At 49.0% G+C, this 21,761-nt stretch overlaps 7 protein-coding genes across 7 annotated transcripts; 3 read left to right on the top strand and 4 right to left on the bottom strand.

The window, feature by feature from the left end:
* Window positions 1-183: 183 nt before the first annotated feature.
* MCYG_01584 (WW domain-containing oxidoreductase) lies at window positions 184-1,378 on the top strand (the record flags this gene model as incomplete). Its single annotated transcript, XM_002848604.1, has 4 exons — window positions 184-723; window positions 792-978; window positions 1,057-1,170; window positions 1,236-1,378. The coding sequence occupies 4 exons, from the start codon at window positions 184-186 to the stop codon at window positions 1,376-1,378; spliced, it is 984 nt and encodes a 327-aa protein (XP_002848650.1).
* Window positions 1,379-4,150: 2,772 nt separating this feature from the next.
* On the bottom strand, window positions 4,151-8,629 carry MCYG_01583 (MAP kinase kinase kinase Czk3; the record flags this gene model as incomplete). Its single annotated transcript, XM_002848603.1, has 3 exons — window positions 4,151-4,191; window positions 4,422-8,390; window positions 8,479-8,629. 3 exons carry the CDS (start codon window positions 8,627-8,629, stop codon window positions 4,151-4,153), a joined length of 4,161 nt encoding a protein of 1,386 aa, XP_002848649.1.
* Window positions 8,630-9,315: 686 nt separating this feature from the next.
* MCYG_01582 (splicing factor u2af-associated protein 2) lies at window positions 9,316-10,826 on the top strand (the record flags this gene model as incomplete). Its single annotated transcript, XM_002848602.1, has 6 exons — window positions 9,316-9,477; window positions 9,574-9,696; window positions 9,769-10,172; window positions 10,235-10,337; window positions 10,394-10,549; window positions 10,605-10,826. The coding sequence occupies 6 exons, from the start codon at window positions 9,316-9,318 to the stop codon at window positions 10,824-10,826; spliced, it is 1,170 nt and encodes a 389-aa protein (XP_002848648.1).
* Window positions 10,827-11,173: 347 nt separating this feature from the next.
* MCYG_01581 (tubulin beta chain) lies at window positions 11,174-13,133 on the top strand (the record flags this gene model as incomplete). The annotated part of the gene is made up of 9 exons (XM_002848601.1): window positions 11,174-11,185; window positions 11,373-11,396; window positions 11,463-11,488; window positions 11,559-11,600; window positions 11,662-11,716; window positions 11,767-12,228; window positions 12,287-12,621; window positions 12,679-13,038; window positions 13,100-13,133. 9 exons carry the CDS (start codon window positions 11,174-11,176, stop codon window positions 13,131-13,133), a joined length of 1,350 nt encoding a protein of 449 aa, XP_002848647.1.
* A 566-nt stretch (window positions 13,134-13,699) lies between these two features.
* Window positions 13,700-15,526, bottom strand: MCYG_01580 (delta-1-pyrroline-5-carboxylate dehydrogenase PrnC; the record flags this gene model as incomplete). The annotated part of the gene is made up of 4 exons (XM_002848600.1): window positions 13,700-14,825; window positions 14,887-14,955; window positions 15,015-15,418; window positions 15,476-15,526. 4 exons carry the CDS (start codon window positions 15,524-15,526, stop codon window positions 13,700-13,702), a joined length of 1,650 nt encoding a protein of 549 aa, XP_002848646.1.
* A 452-nt stretch (window positions 15,527-15,978) lies between these two features.
* Window positions 15,979-17,402, bottom strand: MCYG_01579 (conserved hypothetical protein; the record flags this gene model as incomplete). Its single annotated transcript, XM_002848599.1, has 3 exons — window positions 15,979-16,381; window positions 16,469-17,085; window positions 17,136-17,402. The coding sequence occupies 3 exons, from the start codon at window positions 17,400-17,402 to the stop codon at window positions 15,979-15,981; spliced, it is 1,287 nt and encodes a 428-aa protein (XP_002848645.1).
* Window positions 17,403-19,316: 1,914 nt separating this feature from the next.
* MCYG_01578 (conserved hypothetical protein) lies at window positions 19,317-20,219 on the bottom strand (the record flags this gene model as incomplete). The annotated part of the gene is made up of 1 exon (XM_002848598.1): window positions 19,317-20,219. The coding sequence occupies one exon, from the start codon at window positions 20,217-20,219 to the stop codon at window positions 19,317-19,319; it is 903 nt and encodes a 300-aa protein (XP_002848644.1).
* Between the last annotated feature and the right edge of the window lie 1,542 nt (window positions 20,220-21,761).

Genomic DNA, 21,761 nt, shown 5'->3' with positions numbered 1-21,761 from the left:
AGATATCGGATATTACAGAAGTCTATAGGCGAAGACATCTCTCTGCTCTGGTGTAAGAAGAGTAAGTATAAGTATCTCCCCTTCGCACGGCTTCATGTTATACTCAGAGGAAGACTATATTCAACCATAGCTACTACTACCTAATAACCAAATACATCACTACTACTGCAATACATCCATAAGATGCCTGCTCCCTACAACACCAACACCACTGCAGGCGAGCTCGTCTCTGACTACGCTCATTTGATCAAGGGCAAGGTCATCCTGACGACGGGCGTGTCTTCAAACTCCCTTGGAGCAGTCTTCGTGCAGTCAGTCGCTGCAGCCAATCCATCATGTCTTATCCTGGCAGCTCGCAATGTCGGCAAATTGACTCAGACAGCAGCAGAGATTACCGCCGCGCATCCTACGGTCAAGGTGCGCACCTTGCAGGTAGATTTGGCCTCTCTGCAAAGTGTTCGTGCTGCCGCTACCGAAATCAATGCATGGGATGACCTCCAGGCCATTGACGTGCTAGTCAACAACGCGGGAATCATGGCTGTGGACTACCGACTCTCCCCGGACGGATTCGAATCGCAGTTTGCCACCAACCATCTGGGGCCGTTCTTTTTCACCAATCTCATCATGAAGAAGATTGTTGCGGCTAAGGAGCCCAGGATTGTAGTTGTCAGCAGCGAGGGCCATCGATTGAATCCAGTTCGGTTCCATGATTACAATTTCGATGTACGTTTTGAGGAGGCTACGGTAACCATTTCTTAGGGGTTGCGTACTAACTGTATGGAAATGAGTAGGATGGAAAGACATATAACCGTTGGCGCGCCTACGGGCAGAGTAAATCCTGCAACGTTCTCTTTGCTATCTCACTCGCCCAAAAACTGGGTGTTAAGTCCGGATTACAAGCGTTCAGCCTCCACCCAGGGGCCATCGTCACGAACTTGAGTGCTCACCTGAACTTGGAAACGGCGCAAGACGAACTTCGTAAGTGCTTTTTTGCTCTGAAAACTTCCGTATACTTCATTCTAGATTTAAAAAAAAACTAACACGACACCGTTATAGAGAATTTAGACAAGTGGCTGGGTAACCGTGAAGGCTGGAAACGGTTTGATCTAAAGTCACCGGAGAGAGGTGCTGCCACCCACGTATACGCAGCCTTCGATCCCAACCTGAAATGTATGGCTTTCCTGCATTACCTCTCATGGTTATTCGTGATATTGTGCTTACCAACACTCAAACAGGTAGCAATGGAGCTTATCTGACTGACTGCCATGTGGCGGACCCTATGGTCGACACGATCAAGCCGTGGGCGACGAATAGCTTCGAAGCAGAGAGACTGTGGCGGCTGAGCGAAAGGCTGGTTGGGCAAGAGTTTCCATATTAGCCGTTGAAATCTGCTTTCACTGCTGGCACCGGTATAAAAAGCAAAGAACAGGCCAGACTCTCACAATCGACGAATATAATATTATACACCTGATTTCGCCTGCTGTAGGAGAAAAGGAAGCAAAAGCTGTGAGATAAAAGACCTCCGGGCCTACCTAAATAGTTTTAAGTAACAGAGTAATAAGTCACATAACCTGGCATGACACTATAGAATAAGAAAGGAATATTAAAGAAAGTATAGATAATACCTAAGGAATTTAAAAAGTACTAATTATATTGTCAGATACCAATAGATATAAGGATATTGTAATGGTAGTATGCCGGCAGCGATGATACAGCATATACTATGCCAAAAGATCATACACAGTGAGTGATGTTCGTCATCTCTGGTCGCTGCACTGCTTATATATATGCTTTGGGTGCCACGTGATGCGGGCTTGGCGTTGAACAGCGGATAGGGCTTCGGAGCTTTGTTTTTCCTTGGCCGGCGATTACGACCTCATCGCTCCGCGGCGCCGAAGCCATCAACTGACTGCACGCAAACGCTGTCAGAGGCATACTCTCGTTCTGCCAGACGCTGGCGACGTTAGCATGATCAACTGCTTGCGCTACTAGGACTCGGCATTAGGGAAGCATGGTGCCGTTCGGGAAAGCCATAATGGAAAACACCCCGTTATACCATCTAGTTCCTACCTACGAAGCTGATTACATTAAAGCTAATCTTTTAAAGCAAATGAGCTATTTCGACCACCTAACGAGCATCAGGATAATAAGCATTAACTACGTATGCGCCTCTGAATACTAGTGAAACTACGAGGGTATTACTCTAGGATCTTCCAACTTCAGGAATATCCGTATTAATCACTCTCATATGCCATCCGGCCACCTTTAAGTAGATCGAAATTTATATACTCGAACTAGTTACGGAGTATTTGATTTATTTATAAGAGGAAATATAAGCAAGATTAATCGATAGCCAGGGTTTAATACTTTTAAGCAAGCTATGAGATGTAACCATGTTATCTATCAAGCAAGCTCAGGCTAATAATGTCGTATTTTTTTAAACCTAGAACGGCTGTACCACCAAGAACAAGCCGGATCGTAAGCTATGGTCGCAGAGATGTCCTGTGAGAATGGCCTGAGAGACACGCATAGGAACTATCATATTGAATATGCATACTGAACCGTTCAGCAAAACCGGGATCCCAAGCGCAACCAGCCTATCCCATGAGCCATCTAAGCGCTAAGGCTAGAATTTTCCGGCTTGCCCAGTGATCTTCTTTGCTAACTGCTCAGGCTCCAGTCTTCGTTTCCGTTGGATGGGGCAGACTGATGACATGCAGCAAGCCATGCATACACAATTCGTTCACATAATTATTTTCGCTATAAGTATAACCTGGCCTATATCAACTGGCTGGCTGCACAACTACTAGCCACGCTCTTGTGCTACAGATATTTCTCCCTCAACCGTCCTCGCCCTGCTTACCAGCTCGATTTCAGTCAGTAGTGATATTGTGCCAGCGTCTCGGAAGAAAAGAGTACAGGTCATTATTATTTGCCACGTCGAATAATACATATCTAGATTACATATCTAGACGGGCACCAATAATCTAACCATAGGCGTAACATCATTAAGTGCCTCGCGACTCAAAAAAACCTGAAATGAAGCTTCCCCCAAACAATCGCAGAGCTGTCAGAAAAAAGGCCGGGAATCATTCAACTTAATAAGATCTAGTTCTCCTTCGGTTTCCTCAGGGCCAGAATATATTCTTGTCGTACAGTTAATCCCTTATGTTGTTGTTTTTTTCTAGTATATGATTACTTTCAGGCCAAAAAGGGGCTTGGGGTTGTATATCTTCAGCTCTTCGACCCTCGATTATTTAAGGGCTTACTGTCTCCCAGATGTACGTTTCAGCCTTTTAATGCTATGAAAACGGATACTCTTACGGTATCATCGCTGCACTCACAAACATGAAGTCAGTTCTCCGTATATTCGCGGTTCTCTCGCTGCTGTTTGTCCTCACGCTTGCTGCGAGGCGCATGCCCGTTAGCACCCGCCTTGGTTTTGGCCGCCGTGTTGATCCAGTATTTCTTCGAGGGTGCTGTGCCCCTGGAAGGAACAGAGTAAGTAGGCCGAAAGGTTGCCTTCGATCGTTGTGTACGTCATATACTTACACTCCACATAGAGATGTATGGACGGCAGCGAACCAAACCCAGACTGTGGTGTAGGAGGTAAAAGAACCAGCTTCATATTCTTATTAAGATACACGGTCAGGTCCAAAGGCTAAGAAGCTTCATATAGCGTGCAATCCGTTTGGCTGTCAATGTCGTGGGGGGTGTCGTCGCTGGTAGATGATGGCTTGCTATGGGTATGTATTGCCACTGGACAGGCGATCTATTTAATAAGAAAACTGACTGTCCTCGCACCTAGAATCAACTTTCACTCTTAATCGTTTAAATAATTCGATTCCAGCTTATGATGCTGGAGATGATCACTCTCGTGTATGGCAGTTAATACGCATACGTTTGATGCTGTTCCTCTGAGTGCGTGAGATTTCACAAACGCTAGTGCAATTAAATGCTATATAATGAACTTGAACCGCATACTTTCCAGAAGTCGCGCCCGAGTATTCATTCACGTTGAACATACATGAGACTGTGAAACAGTTAACAAGAGATAGTGGGTAACAGAGACAGACATATGTATGAAGGTGGATTATGGCTAGTTGGCCATAGATGTCCAAGTAGCTCACTAACTCAAGCGCCAGTGACATCAAGGGAGAAAGGAGCTGTGGGTAAGGATCAGGTCAGGCCCTGGAGCCGGGAATAGTATATAGAGTATAAAATGCATATAAGGGGGATATAGATAGGGGGATGAAAGTAATAATATGGGGATAAATGGCTAATGTCAGCGGGAAGAAAGGATATATAGTAGCTCTTGCCCCAATCGACGAAGGGATTATAGCTCTTTTCCATATGTAACAAATTACATAAACTTCAAAATTGGCTTGAGTTCTGTCGTGTATTGCCTAGACTAGGCGTACAGGCGCTTCCTTCGCTGCTCGGCGTTTGCGGTTCGGCAACGACCTGCTTCCTAATACAAACTATCCATTCATGCTGCAGCAGCTCGACGGCGCTTGGTCGTTTGGCTGGATCTGGCTCGAAGCATTGCCTGATGAAGTCGATACCCAGTTCGGATAGTTCGCCCTTGCTAGGGAGGTGAGGCTGGTTGCCCTGTGCGATCTTATACATTATCGCCCATTCGTTATCAATGCCAGACCATGGACGCATGCCAGTCGCCATTTCGAGAATGACGCAGCCTAGGGACCAGATGTCCATTGATCCGTGGCGAGAGGAGCTATGGCTTGTTTCTCCTCTAACAAGTTCGGGCGACATGTACATAGGCGTGCCCGTGACGGACTTCTGATTCTTGCGCTGGTCTTTGTTGGCGAGGGCAGGGTCCTTGTAGTGGTCCATTGCGGCTAGGGTTTTGCCTTGCCTGGCGATGACCATCGCAGCACCGAAGTCGACATATTTGATCACACCGTTGTGGTCGAGAAGGATATTAGCAGGTTTGATGTCGCGATGGACGATGCCGGCTTGGTGAAGGTAGGCGAGGCCCTCGAGCATTTGGAGGGCGTAGACCATAATAACCATTTCATCTTCGATGCGACCGTGTTCGAGAAGGGTGGCAAGAGAGCCGCCAGAACAGTATTCCATAAAAATGTAGACTTTGTCACGGTGGACTTCGATGCCATGGTAAGAGACAATGTTGGGGTGGTCTAGAACTTCAAGAACACCCATCTCATCTCTGATCTGTTGCGCAGCGCCGGGGATGACAGATGGTTCTTGGAGGCGAATCTCCTTTACGGCCATTAGGTAACTGGTATCCAGATCAATAGCGGCGTAGACAGATCCCGATGTTCCACCGCCGATGAATTGGCCTTGCTGCCAGCGTAAGTTGATGTTTGTAGCCGATGAGGAGAGAACCGTAAGCGAACGATCGGCCTCATTGACACCTTCCAATACCTTTCCAAGCGGTTGTCGTTTGGCATCCTCGTCCGCCCTGAAAGCATCTATATCCGATAGATGCAACAATCGTTGAGCTTGTACCTTTGCTAATGCCACTTCGTCGCTAGCAATCCCACTGCAATCCAAGTTCCTGTAGTTCCCGGCAGCGTCTGAGTGCTGCTTCTCCGCCTTGGCAGCCAATGTGGATCTGGCGCCCATGATGTCAAAATGGGAAATCAGCAAAGCCATGCAACCAGCGACTTTAACACGAAGTAGGTCATACTCCTCATCATTCAAAGCAATTACAGCATGACCGTGGGTAATAATCATTGCAAACTCGAGAGCGGACACAGCCCATTTAAATGTCTTGCGATCTGCGGCATCACAGTCATCGCAGATGAAAGAGATCCAGTCCAGACCTAGTTTGACAAGTTTTCCATGGTTCATAGACCGACGGTTAGGGTCCATATACATCAATGATCGTTTACCGAATTCTGTAGCAAAGGCAAAACAAGACTGTATAAGCTCAAGGTTTTGTCTGTCAGTGCTTTGGCTTCTGATAATCTCAACACTGTCGATGATGGTATTGGACAGTTTAAATGCTGTTTTCTTGATCTTGTTAAGCTCCACATTGACACGCCCTAGGTTCGCACGTTGTTCGATAGTCACGTCGAATTCCAAGCCCGTTAACTTAGATAGGGCGAGGCGAGCATTTTGAAGTCGTTCTTGAGAACCGTCGGCGACTAACCGGAGTTTGCCCATGCGTACATCGGTAGGGTGCTCTAGCAAGCTTACCTCAAGACGTTTCCCAGACCACTGGAAGGGCTTGTCTGGCCTGATAACGAGGATATAAGGGTAAGATAAGTTCTCCGGGGCATCTTCTGCGAGGAATGAAGTGCCTAAGATAGCTTGGATGTCCTTTGGGCGATCGTAAAGGGATGGTGAAGCAATCAGGCATACGCCCTTCTGGCCTACAGAGTCCGTGGAGATAACTAAGAAATGACCCGATGCCAAAAGTGCTTCGGTAAGGGTCTCTAAACTTTCGCTCCGCAAGTTGAACTCGGTGGCATTCTCGAAACGCTGGCGAAGGAAACGGGAGAATCGGAAGAGTTTTCGTTGTCGAACTCGAACGGAGTCAAGAATTGTTTTGTACCGTTTTTCGCTATCCGCGGCATCCCCCTGTGGCTTGGTAAGGAGCTCGCGCTCGAAATGCAGCATCAGTCGCTGTAGAGCTTTGGCGGTTAGGGTACTGAACTGTTCAGCAACCTCGATATCGCCACCCTCGAGCTGCCGTCCGATCTGGTTTGAAAAATCCCACTCCTGTTCTAATATTTCTGCTTCCTTGAAGGTATTCTTGTTCGCGCTTAGCTTCCAGTTGAGCAGTTTGAAGTAGTATTTTAGCGCATCCAAGACAACCATGTCGAAGTTTTCATCCACGCACGGAGGAAGATCCCAGCCCGGCTCCGGGTCGGAGATAATGAGGTATCGAAGTTTGATTTCAGTAGCTACTTTCATAAGTATTTGGAACTGGACGATCATCTGGTCGAGAAGGATGGGGGATTGTTGGCCTGGATCTTTCATCTTTTTAGCATAGGAGAGCCGGACGCGAGTGACTTCTTGAATGAGCCGGGAAGGAAAATTGATCAAGGTGAGCAGCTCTTCAATGTAAGGGGGTAAGTGACGTTGGGCGAAGGAGTCGGCATTTTCGATCAGAGTGTTTTTGGCCTTTTTGATTACTTTCCCGACTCCATCAAGCATCTGGTCGCCGCCCTGTAGTGTCTTGAGGCCATCTTCTTTCATAACGCGGTCAAGGAAGGATCCCTCGTCAGATAATTCCGAAGCATATGATGAGGTGTTGACCATGGGTTTTGTAAAGTCAAGCTCTTCGTTGCCTACCCATTTCTGCAGGATGGAAAGCTGGGTGTTGATAAGCTTGGTAGTATTGTGCCATGATATGATAGCATCGCAAGACTCGTAGAACTCTTCAGATGCAGCGCGGGGGCTCGCAAGCTGGAGTTGTCGGCGAGAGGCGAACAGGCTTTCTACCTTTTCGATCTTCTCAACAATATCTTCAACCTGTTGCAAGGGTGGTTTCCCGATCTCCGCCTGGCCCTTGATCTTAAAGTTGATAATGTCTTCTAGCATTGGACCGATATTTTTTCTCTCCTCTTCGATAATTCTAGCCTGTGTTGCGACAGGCCGCCCGAGCGCGTGGGCCCGGACGCCCATCCAGATCTCATCGCCCAAGACCTCCTTACTTTTTTGCTCCATGGTACCGATGAGACGCTGCTTCTCCTGCCTCACAACGTCACCCTTGAGTACCGACGCTAGCATGGAATGCCACTCCAGTCTCTCGCGTGCTCTGGGATCCTGCAGGTCCTCGAGCGTGGGCTGCAGGTCATCCTCTTCTAGCGCTAGGCGCAGATCTGGGTCGAAGGTATCATGATCGAACTGTGGCTCGGACGACGGTGACTCGTCTCCTACATCTGACTCGAGATCCAGGGCGGCAGACGAAACGGACATCGAGCTATTGGTATTAAACCATTCGTTTGAAAGCCCTTGCCGTACTCTCTGTACATAGGCTTTCTCCTGGGCTTGGTACTGTGCGTTGGGGTCACGATCACGGTCACGGCGGGGTGTTCTCTTTGAAGAAAGTGGTAGCTGACTGGTTGAGTGCGCGGTGACGAACTGATTAGGCCGTCGTGGAGGAGCGTAAGTGTTTGAAGGTGTCCTGGCCGGCCCCAGAGGCCGCTGTGGGCGCATGAGATTGTTACTTTCTCTTTCACCCATCATGCCTGTACTGCCTAGGATTGATGTTGTGGCTGCTTCCGTACCACCACTACCACCGCTGCTGCTACCTCCGATAGAATGGCTGGCAGCAGCACTGCCGGGCCATGAGGGATATGCAGATGGAGAGGCCACTGGCGGGAGAGGAGCACGGTGCGGCGACGGTGACGACCCGATGAGATTGAGGTTGGGTCCGACGTTGGGTGTACTTGGACCTACTCGAGGGAAGTTGAAATTGAGTTCGTGACCTTTTTTCTTTTCTACGAGATGAAAGGAACAGAAGCTGGGTGTGTGCAATCGTACCTTGACCTGGGCTGGCGATGGAGTCCTCGTGGTCGTTGCCGGCCTGAGCAGGAGTGGCGAGCACGTAGCCAGAGGGGTGATGGAGCGAATAAAAATAATCGCCGTTGTTGTGATCCCGATCTCGATCACGGGCAGGGCTTTCCCTATCCATCCTGAAAGAGAAGTTCTTGTCCTCAGCGGGCGGGTTGGGCAGCCTGAGGCTTGAGGTTTGGGGCTTGCCCTTGAGCTGTGCTTAGGTGCAAATAGCCAGCTAGTTTCCCCTTATTCCCTTTATTATTATTTACTAGACCCTGCTCCCTGGCACTAGTGACCATCTAGCGAGCCCCTAGTGACCCTGCTAGTTGCTCCGAGTGGCGGTGCTGCGTGTCCGTTTACACAAATAAACTTGCAGTTTGCCTGCCGGGGTAGACGATGGAGGTGCGAAATTGAAGCTGCAGCAAGTTAGCGAGCAGCAAGCCGGTGAGTGGAGGGAGCCGTTTGGCCACATCGAATCTTAGCCGGCACTAGTTACCTGACAGGTCAATCTGCAATCTGACATGGCACAAGTCGAAGTTCTGTGATAGAAGAGCAAATCTGCTTTTTGAACAGCAAAAACGACGAGATGAAGTCGAGAATATCCGAATTAGGAAAAGATTGAAGTCCTGGAAGCGCGGGTAATGTAATTACGCAAGTGTCAGGGTGGTTTTAGTGTCTGTTCGTAATAAATACGGTATTTCACTTACCACATGACCCGGGATGTGTTGTGGCTCGTGCTTTTCTCATCTCGAGCTTTTTCGATGTCGAAGTCGAAGCTGAAGCCGAAGCTGATAATCAGATCGAGTTGTATGAGACGTCACGATGTCTGACACCGAAAACCCACCGTCTACATTCCCCAAGCCCGAAGACTTCGATAGCGACCCTCGCGTGTCCTTCTCCAAGCTTGATAACAAGTACATACTGGAAACAGACAACGGCGAGGAGTTCATGTATGATGACGCGCTGAAGAGATGGATACCCTCGGTAGGCATGCTCATGGCTTAGTGACATTGAAAGAGGCCACGATGGTGACTCTGTCGGTGGGGCGTCCTAACTCATTGTCTTTGACCGGATATACAGCTGGACGAGTCCTTGATGGAACAGCAGAGACAGGCATACAAGATACAGGGAGTCGACGAGGAGGAGCCCGCGAATCTCAAGGCCCTGCAGGAGAAAAAGAAGAAACGGAAACATAACAGCGATGTCTGTCATTCCTTTTATTTTTCTCTCCGTCGTCTCTTTTTCTGCTCACTAGCCTAACGAAACGAGCTGTAGGAATCACATCCGCCCCAGAAACCCAAGAAACCGCGTGTCAATACCGCCGTCTACGTAACTGCAATCCCACTCGATGCCACCCTGTCCGAGATCAGCTCCCTCTTCAGCAAATGCGGCGTTATCGCAGAGGAAATCGACAGCGGCCAGCCGCGCATAAAGATGTATACTGACGACCAGGGCCAGTTCAAAGGCGATGCACTAGTCGTCTATTTCCGCCCTGAATCTGTCAATCTTGCCGTACAGATGCTGGATGATACCGATTTCCGATTCGGTGAAAAGGGTACAGATGGTAACATGAGGGTTCAGCCGGCAGACTTCTCCTTCAAAGCTGTGCAGGATGCACCGGCAAAAGTGAACATGAAGGAGAAGATGAAGATCATGCGTAAGACGCAGAAACTGAACAAGTAAGAGAGTGTCCAGCTGCGTGTAGAGTGTAAAGCGGCTGACCTGGGGGGGGTTATAACAGTAAGCTCACCGACTGGGACGATGACGATATCGGTCCCAGGCAGTTAGCTAAGACAGGGAAGGTCGTCGTGCTGAAACATATGTTTACCCTGCAAGAGCTAGAGGTATGTGTTCAACCCCCGCGTATGTCATGTTAGATTAATTAACACTCGTCATGCAGGAGGATCCAGCTGCCATTCTCGATATCAAGGAAGACATCCGAGAAGAATGTGCCAAACTCGGCGAGGTGACTAACGTTGTGCTCTACGATAAAGAAGAATCGGGCGTTGCCACGGTTCGCTTCTCTGAGCCTGACTGTGCCCAGGCTTGTGTCCAGGTTTGTTCTCTACCTGCATATCGTTGTATATAGTACAGGGTCTAACGATCTCTAGATGATGAACGGCCGCTTCTTTGGCGGCACCAAAGTAGAGGCATATATAGCCGAGGGAAAAGTGCGTTTTAAGAAGTCGGGCGCCAGTGCAGCTGCTGCCCTGCAGGATGACGGGGCGGGCTGGGAGGCCGACAATGGCAAAGACGATGAAGCTCAACGTCTGGATAAGTTTGGAGCCTGGCTCGAGCAGGAGAAGGGAGAGACCAAGACGACGGGCAGCTAGACATGCCCGCTATTTTCGGTTCTTACAAGTTTCCCAGGACGCAGTTCTCAGGTAGCGTAGGATATTTACTGTATATTAATTAATCGCCCTTGATCTCTCTTCACCTTCAGGCTTATATAATAACTGACTAAGCAAAACACGACACTATCTGGGAGTAAACAAGACTAAACCCGATCGAGCTACCTCCTTTTTTGCACACCGCCCACCACGTCCGACTTTCTTCTTCTTCCTCCTTTTTCTCAACATCAACTTCTTCTCTCTTTCACCCCGATATACACAACAATCTCCAGCTCGACCTCGAACACTCCAGTCCACTCACCCTCAAGACCTCCGTCAACCACATCAATATGCGTGAAATCGTAAGTCTAGTTCTCTTCCACTCCTCGCTTCCCCTCCAACTGTGCCAAAACACGGTCTGCACAGGCCAAGAAAGGGGGGGGGAGGGCCACCACACGACCATGTCCCAGCGGGAAAAAAACGAGCGTCGAGTTTCATAACCCCAATGTAGAGCTTCCAGCATCAAACTAACGTGTATTGCTTGCATAGGTCCATCTCCAAACTGGCCAATGTGTAAGCTTTGATCGTTCCCTGGTTCGTTGACAGGAACCCGTTGAGTTAACAGCTATTGACACCCAGGGTAACCAAATTGGTGCCGCTTTCTGGTAAGCATTCAACACGCCAATCATGCTTGTATATAGTCGTGTACGATCGTTACTGACTGAAATTGTATAGGCAAACCATTGCTGGTGAGCATGGTCTCGATGGATCCGGCCAGTGAGTAAATCCGCAGGAGTCGAAGTAGGGCTCGAGGACTCGGTTATTGACGTGATAATAGCTATACCGGATCTTCTGACCTCCAATTGGAGCGCATGAACGTCTACTTCAACGAGGTTGGCACAACCAAAGCCCTTCTCTTCAGCAGAATACTAACTCATTGGAGGCACAGGCCTCTAGCAAAAAATACGTTCCTCGTGCTGTGCTTGTTGATCTCGAGCCCGCTGCGCTCGATGCTGTCCGTGCCGGTCCTTTCGGCCAACTTTTCCGCCCCGACAACGTCGTCTTCGGTCAGTCTGGTGCCGGAAACAACTGGGCCAAGGGTCACTACACTGAGGGTGCCAACTTGGTCGACCAGGTCATTGATGTCGTTCGTCGTGAGGCCGAAGGATGTGACTGCCTTCAGGGTTTCCAGATCACCCACTCTCTCGGTGGTGGTACCGGTGCCGGTATGGGTACCCTCTTGATCTCTAAGATCCGTGAAGAGTTCCCAGACCGTATGATGGCCACCTTCTCCGTTGTCCCATCCCCAATGGTCTCTGACACCGTTGTCGAACCATACAACGCCACTCTCTCCATCCACCAGCTCGTTGAGCACTCCGACGAGACCTTCTGTATCGACAATGAGGTATGCTTTACTCCCGTGCTCATTTATATGTGACGTGGGCATATCTAACAGCGTGTAGGCCTTGTACAACATTTGCATGAGAACCCTCAAGCTCACCAACCCATCTTATGGTGACCTCAACCACCTCGTCTCTGCCGTCATGTCCGGTGTCAGCACCAGTCTTCGTTTCCCCGGTCAGCTCAACTCTGATCTCCGCAAGTTGGCCGTCAACATGGTTCCATTCCCTCGTCTCCACTTTTTCATGGTTGGATTCGCTCCTCTCACCAGCCGCAACGCCTACTCTTTCCGTGCCGTCTCCGTACCAGAGTTGACCCAGCAGATGTTCGACCCCAAGAACATGATGGCTGCCACTGACTTCCGCAGCGGCCGCTACCTTACCTGCTCTGCCATCTTGTAAGTCTCGCTCGTCCTTACATCGTAATCTTTCTTAATCACTAACACAATCAATAGCCGTGGTAAGGTTTCCATGAAGGAGGTTGAGGACCAGATGCGCAACATCCAGAACAAGAACTCTGCCTACTTCGTTGAATGGATTCCCAACAACGTCCAGACTGCTCTCTGCTCCATTCCTCCACGTGGTCTCCAGATGTCCTCCACCTTCGTCGGAAACTCCACCTCCATCCAGGAGCTCTTCAAGCGTGTCGGTGACCAGTTCACTGCTATGTTCCGCAAGAAGGCTTTCTTGTTCTGGTACACTGGCGAGGGTATGGACGAGATGGAGTTCACTGAGGCTGAGAACAACATGAATGACTTGGTCAGCGAATACCAACAGTACCAGGACGCCTCCGTCTCTGACGGTGAGGAGGAATAGTGAGTGTTCACCTATCCAACTACTAATCATGATTATTTGCTAACTTACCCTACCAAACAGCCTTGAGGAGGACCAGCTCGAGGCCGAAGAGTAAATGCCACGTACCCGTATAATTGAGACTTAAATGTCTCTCTTATCCTCCACCTTGCATTCGCTTTGCAAAATATCCCTTTCTCCCGCACAGCAGATGTACCATCCTTCGAGTGTGAGCCTTGCGTTTAACCAGCCTATGCTTACACCTACGCTCCCCTTATCTTGTCTGCTTAATAATTCCCCCAACTAGCGTGTCCGTTTTGAGTCGAATATTAGTCACTAGGTGATAACAAAAACAGGATCAATTGGCTGTTTGATATCCCTCCATCCCAAATATCTTTTTAATTTCATCATTTTTCCTTTGTTTTCGGAGAACCAATTATTAAAAAAATTCCCCTTCAATTTTCAAGGTATTCACTCCCCTTACCTTCTCTTTGTCTCAGTAGATACTGGCATACAGTAGTTGAAGACAAAAAAGAGCGAATGGAGCTTCACCTCTTGATACATTCTTACTTGACCCGTTAACTGTGGGAAGTTCATTGACCCCTAAAGTAGAAACGACGTAGGCATTGTAAAACTATGTACATAATTGCATTATGGTCTTCGTCGTGCGTTAATGAACAGTCTCTACTCGTTACTTGGATAAAGCACGCGCTCCACAGGGACAAATTCCTCCTTGATGGATCTCATACTCACAAACCTGCCCATCAAGGCCGCACTGCCCGCCTTGTCATTCGTCCCTGATGCCCTCGCACCTCCAAACGGCTGCTGTCCGACAACAGCCCCAGTACACTTACAATTGATGTAAAAGTTTCCAGCAGTGCCTCTGAGGGCATTTTCCGCGTAATTCACTGCCTTACGGTCCTGCGAGAACACGGCGCCCGTCAAGCCATAGCTGCCGGTGTTATCGATAGTGCTGCAGATCTTTTCAAACGCATCATCTGCGTCATCAGGATACACGAGGATAACCAGCACTGGTCCAAACAGCTCCGTGTTCAACAGGTGGTGTTCAGGGTTAGTCGTAGAATATATCGTCGGATGAATAAAGTAGCCCTTTGAAGAATCATATTTACCGCCCGCCAGGAGCGTGAGGTCTTTATCATTCTTCGCATCATCGATGACTTTAGCCAGCTTCTTGAATGAAGCCTCGTGGATGACGGGGCCGATGAAATTAGTGAAGTCTTCGGGGGGTCCGATCTTCAGCTTCTCCGTCTCTTCGACCAGCTTGGTTCGGAATGCATCCCACTTTGACTGCGGGACGTAGGCGCGCGAACAAGCGCTGCACTTTTGGCCTTGGAATTCAAATGCACCGCGAATAGTGTGGAGGGCAGCATTATCTATATCGGCGCTGGGGTGGAGGAGGTGGAAGTTCTTGCCTCCTGTCTCGCCTACGATGCGTGGATAGCTGCGGTATTTACCGTCTGCTACGCCCTGGGCTATTTTGCCGTAGAGAGAGCGGAAGACGGCAGTGCTGCCTGTGAAGTGGAGGGAGGAGAAGTGTTTGTTGTCCAGGACAAGGCTGGTGATTTTCTCTGCGTCTCCGGGGACGAATTGGATGACGCCAGCGGGGAGGCCGGCTTCGGTTAGGATGTTGTAGATGAGGTAGTTGGAGGCAATGGCGTAGGGGGATGGTTTCCAGAGCACGACGTTGCCCATTAGGGCTGGGGCGGCGGGAAGGTTGCCCCCAATAGCGCTGAAGTTGAATGGGGAGACGGCATAGACGAAACCCTCGAGAGGCCGGTATTCCACACGGCTGAACGGTTGGTTAGATGATGTTTTGAACAAAGTGTATACAGTGTGAGGTAGATGCTTACTTCCAGACCCCTGGTGCATTGTGTACCGGTTGCTGAGCATATAGTTCTGACGCGTAGTGAACATTGAACCTATTAACTCCATCAATATGACTGGCCATGCATGTAACTCTTTAGCAAAAGAGACATACCTTAAAAAGTCACACAGCTCAGCAGCAGCATCGATCTCTGCCTGCCAGGCATTCTTCCCCTGACCCAGCATGGTGGCTGCCATCAGCTCATACCGGTACTTGGTGCTGACTAGATCGGCAGCCTTCAAGAAGATGGAAGCCCTGTCCGAGAAGGGCATGGCCTCCCACGCCTTCTTAGCTTCCAATGCATTGTCAATTGCAGCTTTGATGTCTTCATCGGTAGCAGTATGATACTTGGCAACGCTGACGGCATGGTCAGAAGGGTTCTGCTGCGTCTGTATCGGAGAAGTGGTGATGGCCTTTCCACCGATCATGACGGGAACCTCGAGGGGAGCTCTCTTCTTGAACGCTTCCAGAGCACAGGCAAGCTTCTCCCTGTCTGGAGAGCCTTTGGCATAGTGATTCTACGACCAATGTCAGTGATACCGTATCCTTTGCCAACAGGGGGAGATACCACAAACGTTTGGCTCGTTCTGAACCGTGGGAGGCTTGAAGGTAGCTAGCTGTGCCATGATGACGCTATACAGAGGGTGTCAATTGGTTACTCTCGTTATCCGGTGCCTGTACGAAGTATTCCTTGTGTGTATATCTGCTATTCCTGCGGTCTGGAAGAGGGCATCGAAGCAGCAGAGAAAGGGGAGATTTATATCCAGCCCGACAGAAGCGGGGAAACTCGGCCAAGCGCTTTATCTTGTCGGTTTTTGTTTTCTTCTTCTTCGTCTCTTGCTGTCTCTTCCTTCTTCCCGCGTTAACATCGAAGGTACTTTGGCTTGCGTGGAGTTTCAGGCCAAACAAGAAGTACCTTGGATGGACGCTGGAAACGCTGGGAAAAGCACGGAAAGAGACGGGAAAACCATGGGCAGTCACGTGGAGAAGCAGAAGACGTTCGTTTGATTCTTGATATATAAATATTATTATATACTTAGAGTCGATGGGATGAGGAGAAGAGGAGAAGAAGAGGAGATCACTTTATAAAAGGACACTGTCCGGTGCGCTCAGCCTGCAGTCTCTTCTTCATCTGGTCGTGATACTCCTTGCCCTTGCCGGAGAACCGCAGAGGCCCCACGTCTGGAGGATTGAAGCCGTCCGGAGAATACTTGTCGCCGTCGTCGCCAGGAACCGGTTTGCCCAGCAGGCGAGTAAACAGCGCCTCAGGCCCCCAGCGGTTCCAGAGGGTGGGCTTGACGTAGTAGGGCACGTTGTCCCAGGCGAGAGCATGGAAAGGAGCAGACGCATGGCTGCCTTCGACGTGGCGGACTGCCCGTCGCCAGTAAGGCCGTGGGAGCAGGAGATGGCGGGCAACGAACTGGCGGAGAGCAAGGATGTTGGAGAAGATGAACCGATACATCCATTCGGGACGGTCATACCTAATAATAGTTTTAACCAGAGTGTCAGCGGTGGGGGCGCCTACAGCCCAGGGCTTGTAGTGACAAGGGCGTGCGGGCTAGACATACATCATCGCAACGCGGAGACGGTCCTCCATCAGGAAGGCAACGCCCTTCCGCATGAAGGGGTGTAAGAACTCTGGTGCGTTGTAAAGCAACAGCGCAACGGTCTCGTTGGCTGTCTGGTGGTTGTACTCGTCCGGAACCATGTACTTGCGTTCATACTCCCTGCTCCATGCATCGATCTCCTCCAGCCAGTGTATCCCGTCTCCGAAGCCTGTGGCAGCCGATGGAAGCTTGTCGTACTCGATATCCATCGCATCGCCCACGCTCTTCCAAAACGTCCCTGCCGCACATCTCTCCAGGTCGCTGACCTTGCGCCAGTCGTACCGATCCACCCAGCGCGAGGGCTCGAGTGCAAACAGGCTTAGTGTATATAGCATGTCATCGTCCAGGATCTTCCCGGCCTTACGGTAGTTACTATGTAGGAAGTTCATGCGGGCGAGCGCTTCAAGTGCCCGGTCAGAGGTCGGCGGGTTCGCCACAAACTCGTTAATCAACACAGAAGTGTCCGCATATCGCTTTGGAGACGTTTCGGGGTTGGACAGCTCAGAGGTTTGCACCAGCAGCTTCGAAACAGTAGGGATGCCGTATGTCTGCCATTCAACGAAATCAACCCTCCCTATCTGCATAGTTCCGTGCACCCAGCCTGAGGGGAAACGGTTTGGAAACACACCTTGAATAGCGCAAACTGCAGCCCCTTCAGCGTGAAGAAGGGAAACTCCAGCGTCATCATCGCCTGGTGGATTGACCACGCTTCATCGTTCGTCATCTTCTTGAGCGATTCGCGCGTGTGGTAGCCATACTGCTTCTCCAGGCTGCGTATCCTCTGAAAGCGAAGATATTGCACCATGGCGAGATACGCAGCTCCCACGCATACCATCCCCGGCACCGTGAAGAGTGACTCGCTCGCCATCGTGTACAGCGGGGTAAGATGCTCCATGGCTGGTAACTGGCGTCTTTGACAAACTTCTCCCAGCTCTTTCGACTCTTTTTTCCTCAGCGGTCAAGGGTGAAAATTTATAAAAGATCTATCCCGCCGCCGCTGTGGGGTTCTCAGCCGCTTCGTTATATATTACTTGTCACAAGCTTGCTGGTCCCATAACTAGTTTTACGTCCTCGACATAGGTAGCTTGATTCCTCGTTCGGTTCGGGCGAACCGATCAAGCCGCTACCACAGAGCGGTCCATACACCAAGGAATGAGGAGAAGCAAGACGATCTTGTCTGGGGGCCGCGGTATGAGCGGGAGCATCCGCCGAGGTTCCATCCTGCCGGGAAACTTTTTCCCGGCTTCCCCAGACCAACGTCTCACAACAAGCATAACTCGCTATTCAGGGTATAATGGAGCGTTAAAGGTGAGAACGTTGAGCCCGGGTTGCCGGTAATCATGGAAGCACCAAGATCTTGTTAAGCTATGTCTCGGGATTGGAAATGTCAGAACTCTTAATGAGCTGTATTATAGTTCATATCCTGTCGCCCAGGTGGCCCCTTTTTTTGACTTCATAGTAATCTCCTGGGCCTTGACAGGTTGCTGATTCATGGAACAAGATTGATGACTATCTGAGCTACGCTTTTTCACGGGGCATGTTTGAGCAGTGTGTTGTAGCAGAAGGGATAGACCAGCCTGTTTAGCCCTCAAAATAACACCACTCGTATCTACATGAAAAATATAATAACCATACTATGTACCTGGGTTCTTCTGCGTTCTTCCTCCAGTACCCAATGCAGCGCCCTTCAGGGGAAATTTGGAAAAAATGATCCCCTGTTCCCAGCGTGTATCTCACTAGGTTGTCATATCAACCCCTTCCAATTACCCAGTTAAGAAAATGAATTTCAACCACTTATTATTGGGATACAAGTGACAAGGGTGATGATTTGTTCCTTAATAAATTCATTTGCCCAACAGAGATACACTTTCTGCGAGTTACTGTTATTCAAGAGAATAACAAGCCACATCCGGTTATACCCCAGGGCTGAAGTAATATATCAGCATTTGCTACTGGACCATCAAGCCTTTACATACACTGACGATTAAGCTCCTCCTGCTTGGCTCGTGACATACTGATTCCTTCTGAATGTCCTAGCGGCTGCTGTAAGAGATGACTTGGTATAAAACGGGCTATACCTCAATTACCTGTATGGACAAGGTATGTGCCGATGAAGCCCAGAAATCTGAAAAGCTGCAGGTAAAAATATCATGCGAGTACGAGGAATAGGATTCATAACCATAACACAAAGAGGGAGGGACAAGAGGTCTGCCGACTTCCGGAGAAATGTGCTTTTTCTCGTAGAGTTGAACCCACTATGTATACATCGATTGATGTTATAGATAGAAATAAAACTCATACAACTAACCAATTCACCTATTTTAGCTTGTCTTCCTCCATATCTAACCTCTTTACAAGTACGTAACGGAGTACCCCCCCGTGTTATTGGGATTCCAATAAGGGTTTGCATTATGTAGTATCAAATGGACTAGGAGGTGATGTTGCCACACTCAAACCCCGAACTATAGAACTAAAGGCGGAAATTCTCTAGCTTTCCACTAGTCGTTGATGCGTTTTTTAAGTTGGCGGGTGATCCCGTCCAATGATTGCTGGTTGAAGAGCTAGAGCTGACATCAGTTGGATATATTTCGTATCTCAGTTGTTTGACTAAAGAGGAACCCTGCCTCGTTCAAGTACGAGGAGTGAATGCTAGGCCATATCTGGTTATTTAAACCGACTCGAGAAATGGAGTTATCAAACGTATTATAGTTATAGCTTCGCGTTTGTTATGTCTTAAGTATGATTTGATATTAAGGAGATAGGTTAGACGACAACAAACAGGCCCAAACAAAAGGGATCTCTCCCAACTTTATAATACAGAGCGCAGAGTCTCACTTCTTTGTTTACGAGCAACGCTCACAGCCCGCGGCATAGACAGAGCTGCGCCAACCAATGACTCCTGATACACCTCTCCAATTAGGTTGAATATCTTCTCCGAGGCCTGATGACTGCCTGCAGCCGCCAGGGTTGTTGCGAATTCCTCCATGGTAAGAAGGTGCTGGTCTCCATTTGCTTTGGTGAGATCAGGTCTATCCACGTAGTTGAACTGTTTAGCGTCTTCGAATCCCTGGCTGTTTAGAATCTCAGGAAGTTCCAACACCCAGTCGTGTCGTCCGTCGGAGTATACAAATTCTCGCAGGGAGTCGAAGGCTGGGGTTGGTGCTGCGGAAGTCCTTCTAACATGAGTATCAGGGTAGTTCAGATCATCCCATTGAATGTAGCCACCAGGTTTTAACATCTTATAGACATTCTGGATGATGGGTCTTGGGTCGCTATTTTCAACCACGAGAATCAACAGCCTTAGATGGACGACGTCATATTTTCCGATCATTTCATCCGGCACATCATCAAAGACATTCCATTGGTGTAGAGTAACATTCCGTGGCCACAATTGTTTTTGGGGCGCATTTGCAAGACTGATATCAAATCCGTCCAACTGTGCTGAATCTGGCAGTTCCCGAGCTAAGTCAAACAGCCATAACCCGGTTCCTGTACCAATGTCTGCAATCCGCAAGTTCTGTATCGGTGTAGGAATAGAGGGGTGTAAATTAAACCGTAGAGACTCTTTCCAGAGATAGAATTGAAAGTTTAGTCTTGAAGAGGCAAAATAGCCACGGTCAAGCATGTACCCTCGTCCGTCAGCCAGATGGAATCCGGAACTGACATCATTTTGGGATTCGGTGGATGTGTGAGGGACAGAAGGCAAAGGCATATCTCTGTATTGTATCTTCTTGGGAAAAAAGGCTTGTAGAAGACAGGAGAGGCAAATAAATGGACAGGCAAAAGATCATGCAAAAGAAAGCTTGGCTGTTCTTTTAAGTCAGGGGCTGCTACCCAACTGACACAGACTTGACAGGACAATTATAATAAAGGAGCATCTCCGCAAAGTTAGAGCAACGGTCTTTGCAGACACACCGCTACCTTGTAAAACCGAGATTAAAAAAGAAAAGAATAGAAGGTTCGACATCTGACTCAACCAAAGCTCCTCTATAACGGTCGAGGTTGTAAAATGATCCGTCTCTGTGAGGTTTATACATTGTACATCCCGTACAGAAACGGTAACCCTTGGGCTAACTAGCACAAACTTACATATTGACCGTGCCGGTTCCGATACATAACATCATCGGTATTGATAGTGTTATCCCCTCCTTGCCGAGAAGACGAGCAGACCGGTCGTGATGTTCGGGCATCTTCGCTTCTATATCACGACAAAGAGCACATTTCTCCCCTTGTGGAGACCTGATAATGCAACATTGTCAGGCTTGCATTGCATTCAAGAACCACTGCAGAGTGATCCCATATCCAATGGTTTCCTTTATTAGATCGAGTGTGGCTAGCCATGTCGGCCTTGGAGGCCGTTCTCAGGGGAGACCTGGAGAACTTTATCCACCAACCAGTTGGTTTCTCGAAGTCGCTGGCAGGATGGAAGTATGTAATACGAGCGAAGGTCGGTGAGAGTCGGCATGTTGTGAGGAATCCATTCGGTCCAGGGTTTATTCCTCTTCGTATCGAGCAAGTGCCAGTGACGAATACAGGGATAATCTGAGGAGAACATCACAGCCATTTTGAGCCAGATATTTTAGATTTCTGGAAGGCCAAAAAAAAAAAAAAAACCAGAACGAGCAAGCATCACATGGATTTCACATTATAGACCACGTCATCTCGAAACAGATTGGAGACCATCAACTTGCGAGTTTGTGGTCTTTGTTCCCATAATTTAGATTTTTGCCTTGGAACACCCCTTGTTCGGGGCGATGAGTGGTTGGATTTGGTACCATCCCGGTATATCTGAGGATATATCGTGGGGTAAGTATATGTACCAAACGTTGACATGGGCCAATACAGAGCACGATGGACTGAACTATACATAGTATAGCCCTCTCTAATATACATAGTAGCATAACAACACAGACGTTATAGGGCAAGAGACTTGCGTGGATCCTCAGGAAAGTTGGTCACTGAAGTGAAGCGTCCGTCTCCACATATGGAAGAATCTCCTCTGTGAACGAGATGGTGCTTCAGTTCCTCCATGCATCATGCTGCGTCTAGTCAACAACAGGGATGATGTGCGCCGCCTGGCGTGCAGACCTTCTCTTCAAGGAATAGTAGGAAGAGGTTTAATATATATCAAATCCCCTCACTGGTGTTCCTCGTCATCCAGAGGCAAAGATTGGATGTGCCAGACGGTCGTCCCAAATTTTGGTAGAATGTTAGCGGCCTTTGTACCCCTGATCCAGGTAGCGGCGCCAGGGAA

Source organism: Microsporum canis, genomic scaffold (genome assembly GCF_000151145.1).
Source record: "Microsporum canis CBS 113480 supercont1.2 genomic scaffold, whole genome shotgun sequence".
NCBI lineage: Eukaryota > Fungi > Ascomycota > Eurotiomycetes > Onygenales > Arthrodermataceae > Microsporum > Microsporum canis.
The sequence above is the reverse complement of the archived record's forward strand: the minus strand, read 5'-3'. Positions and strand labels throughout refer to the sequence as shown.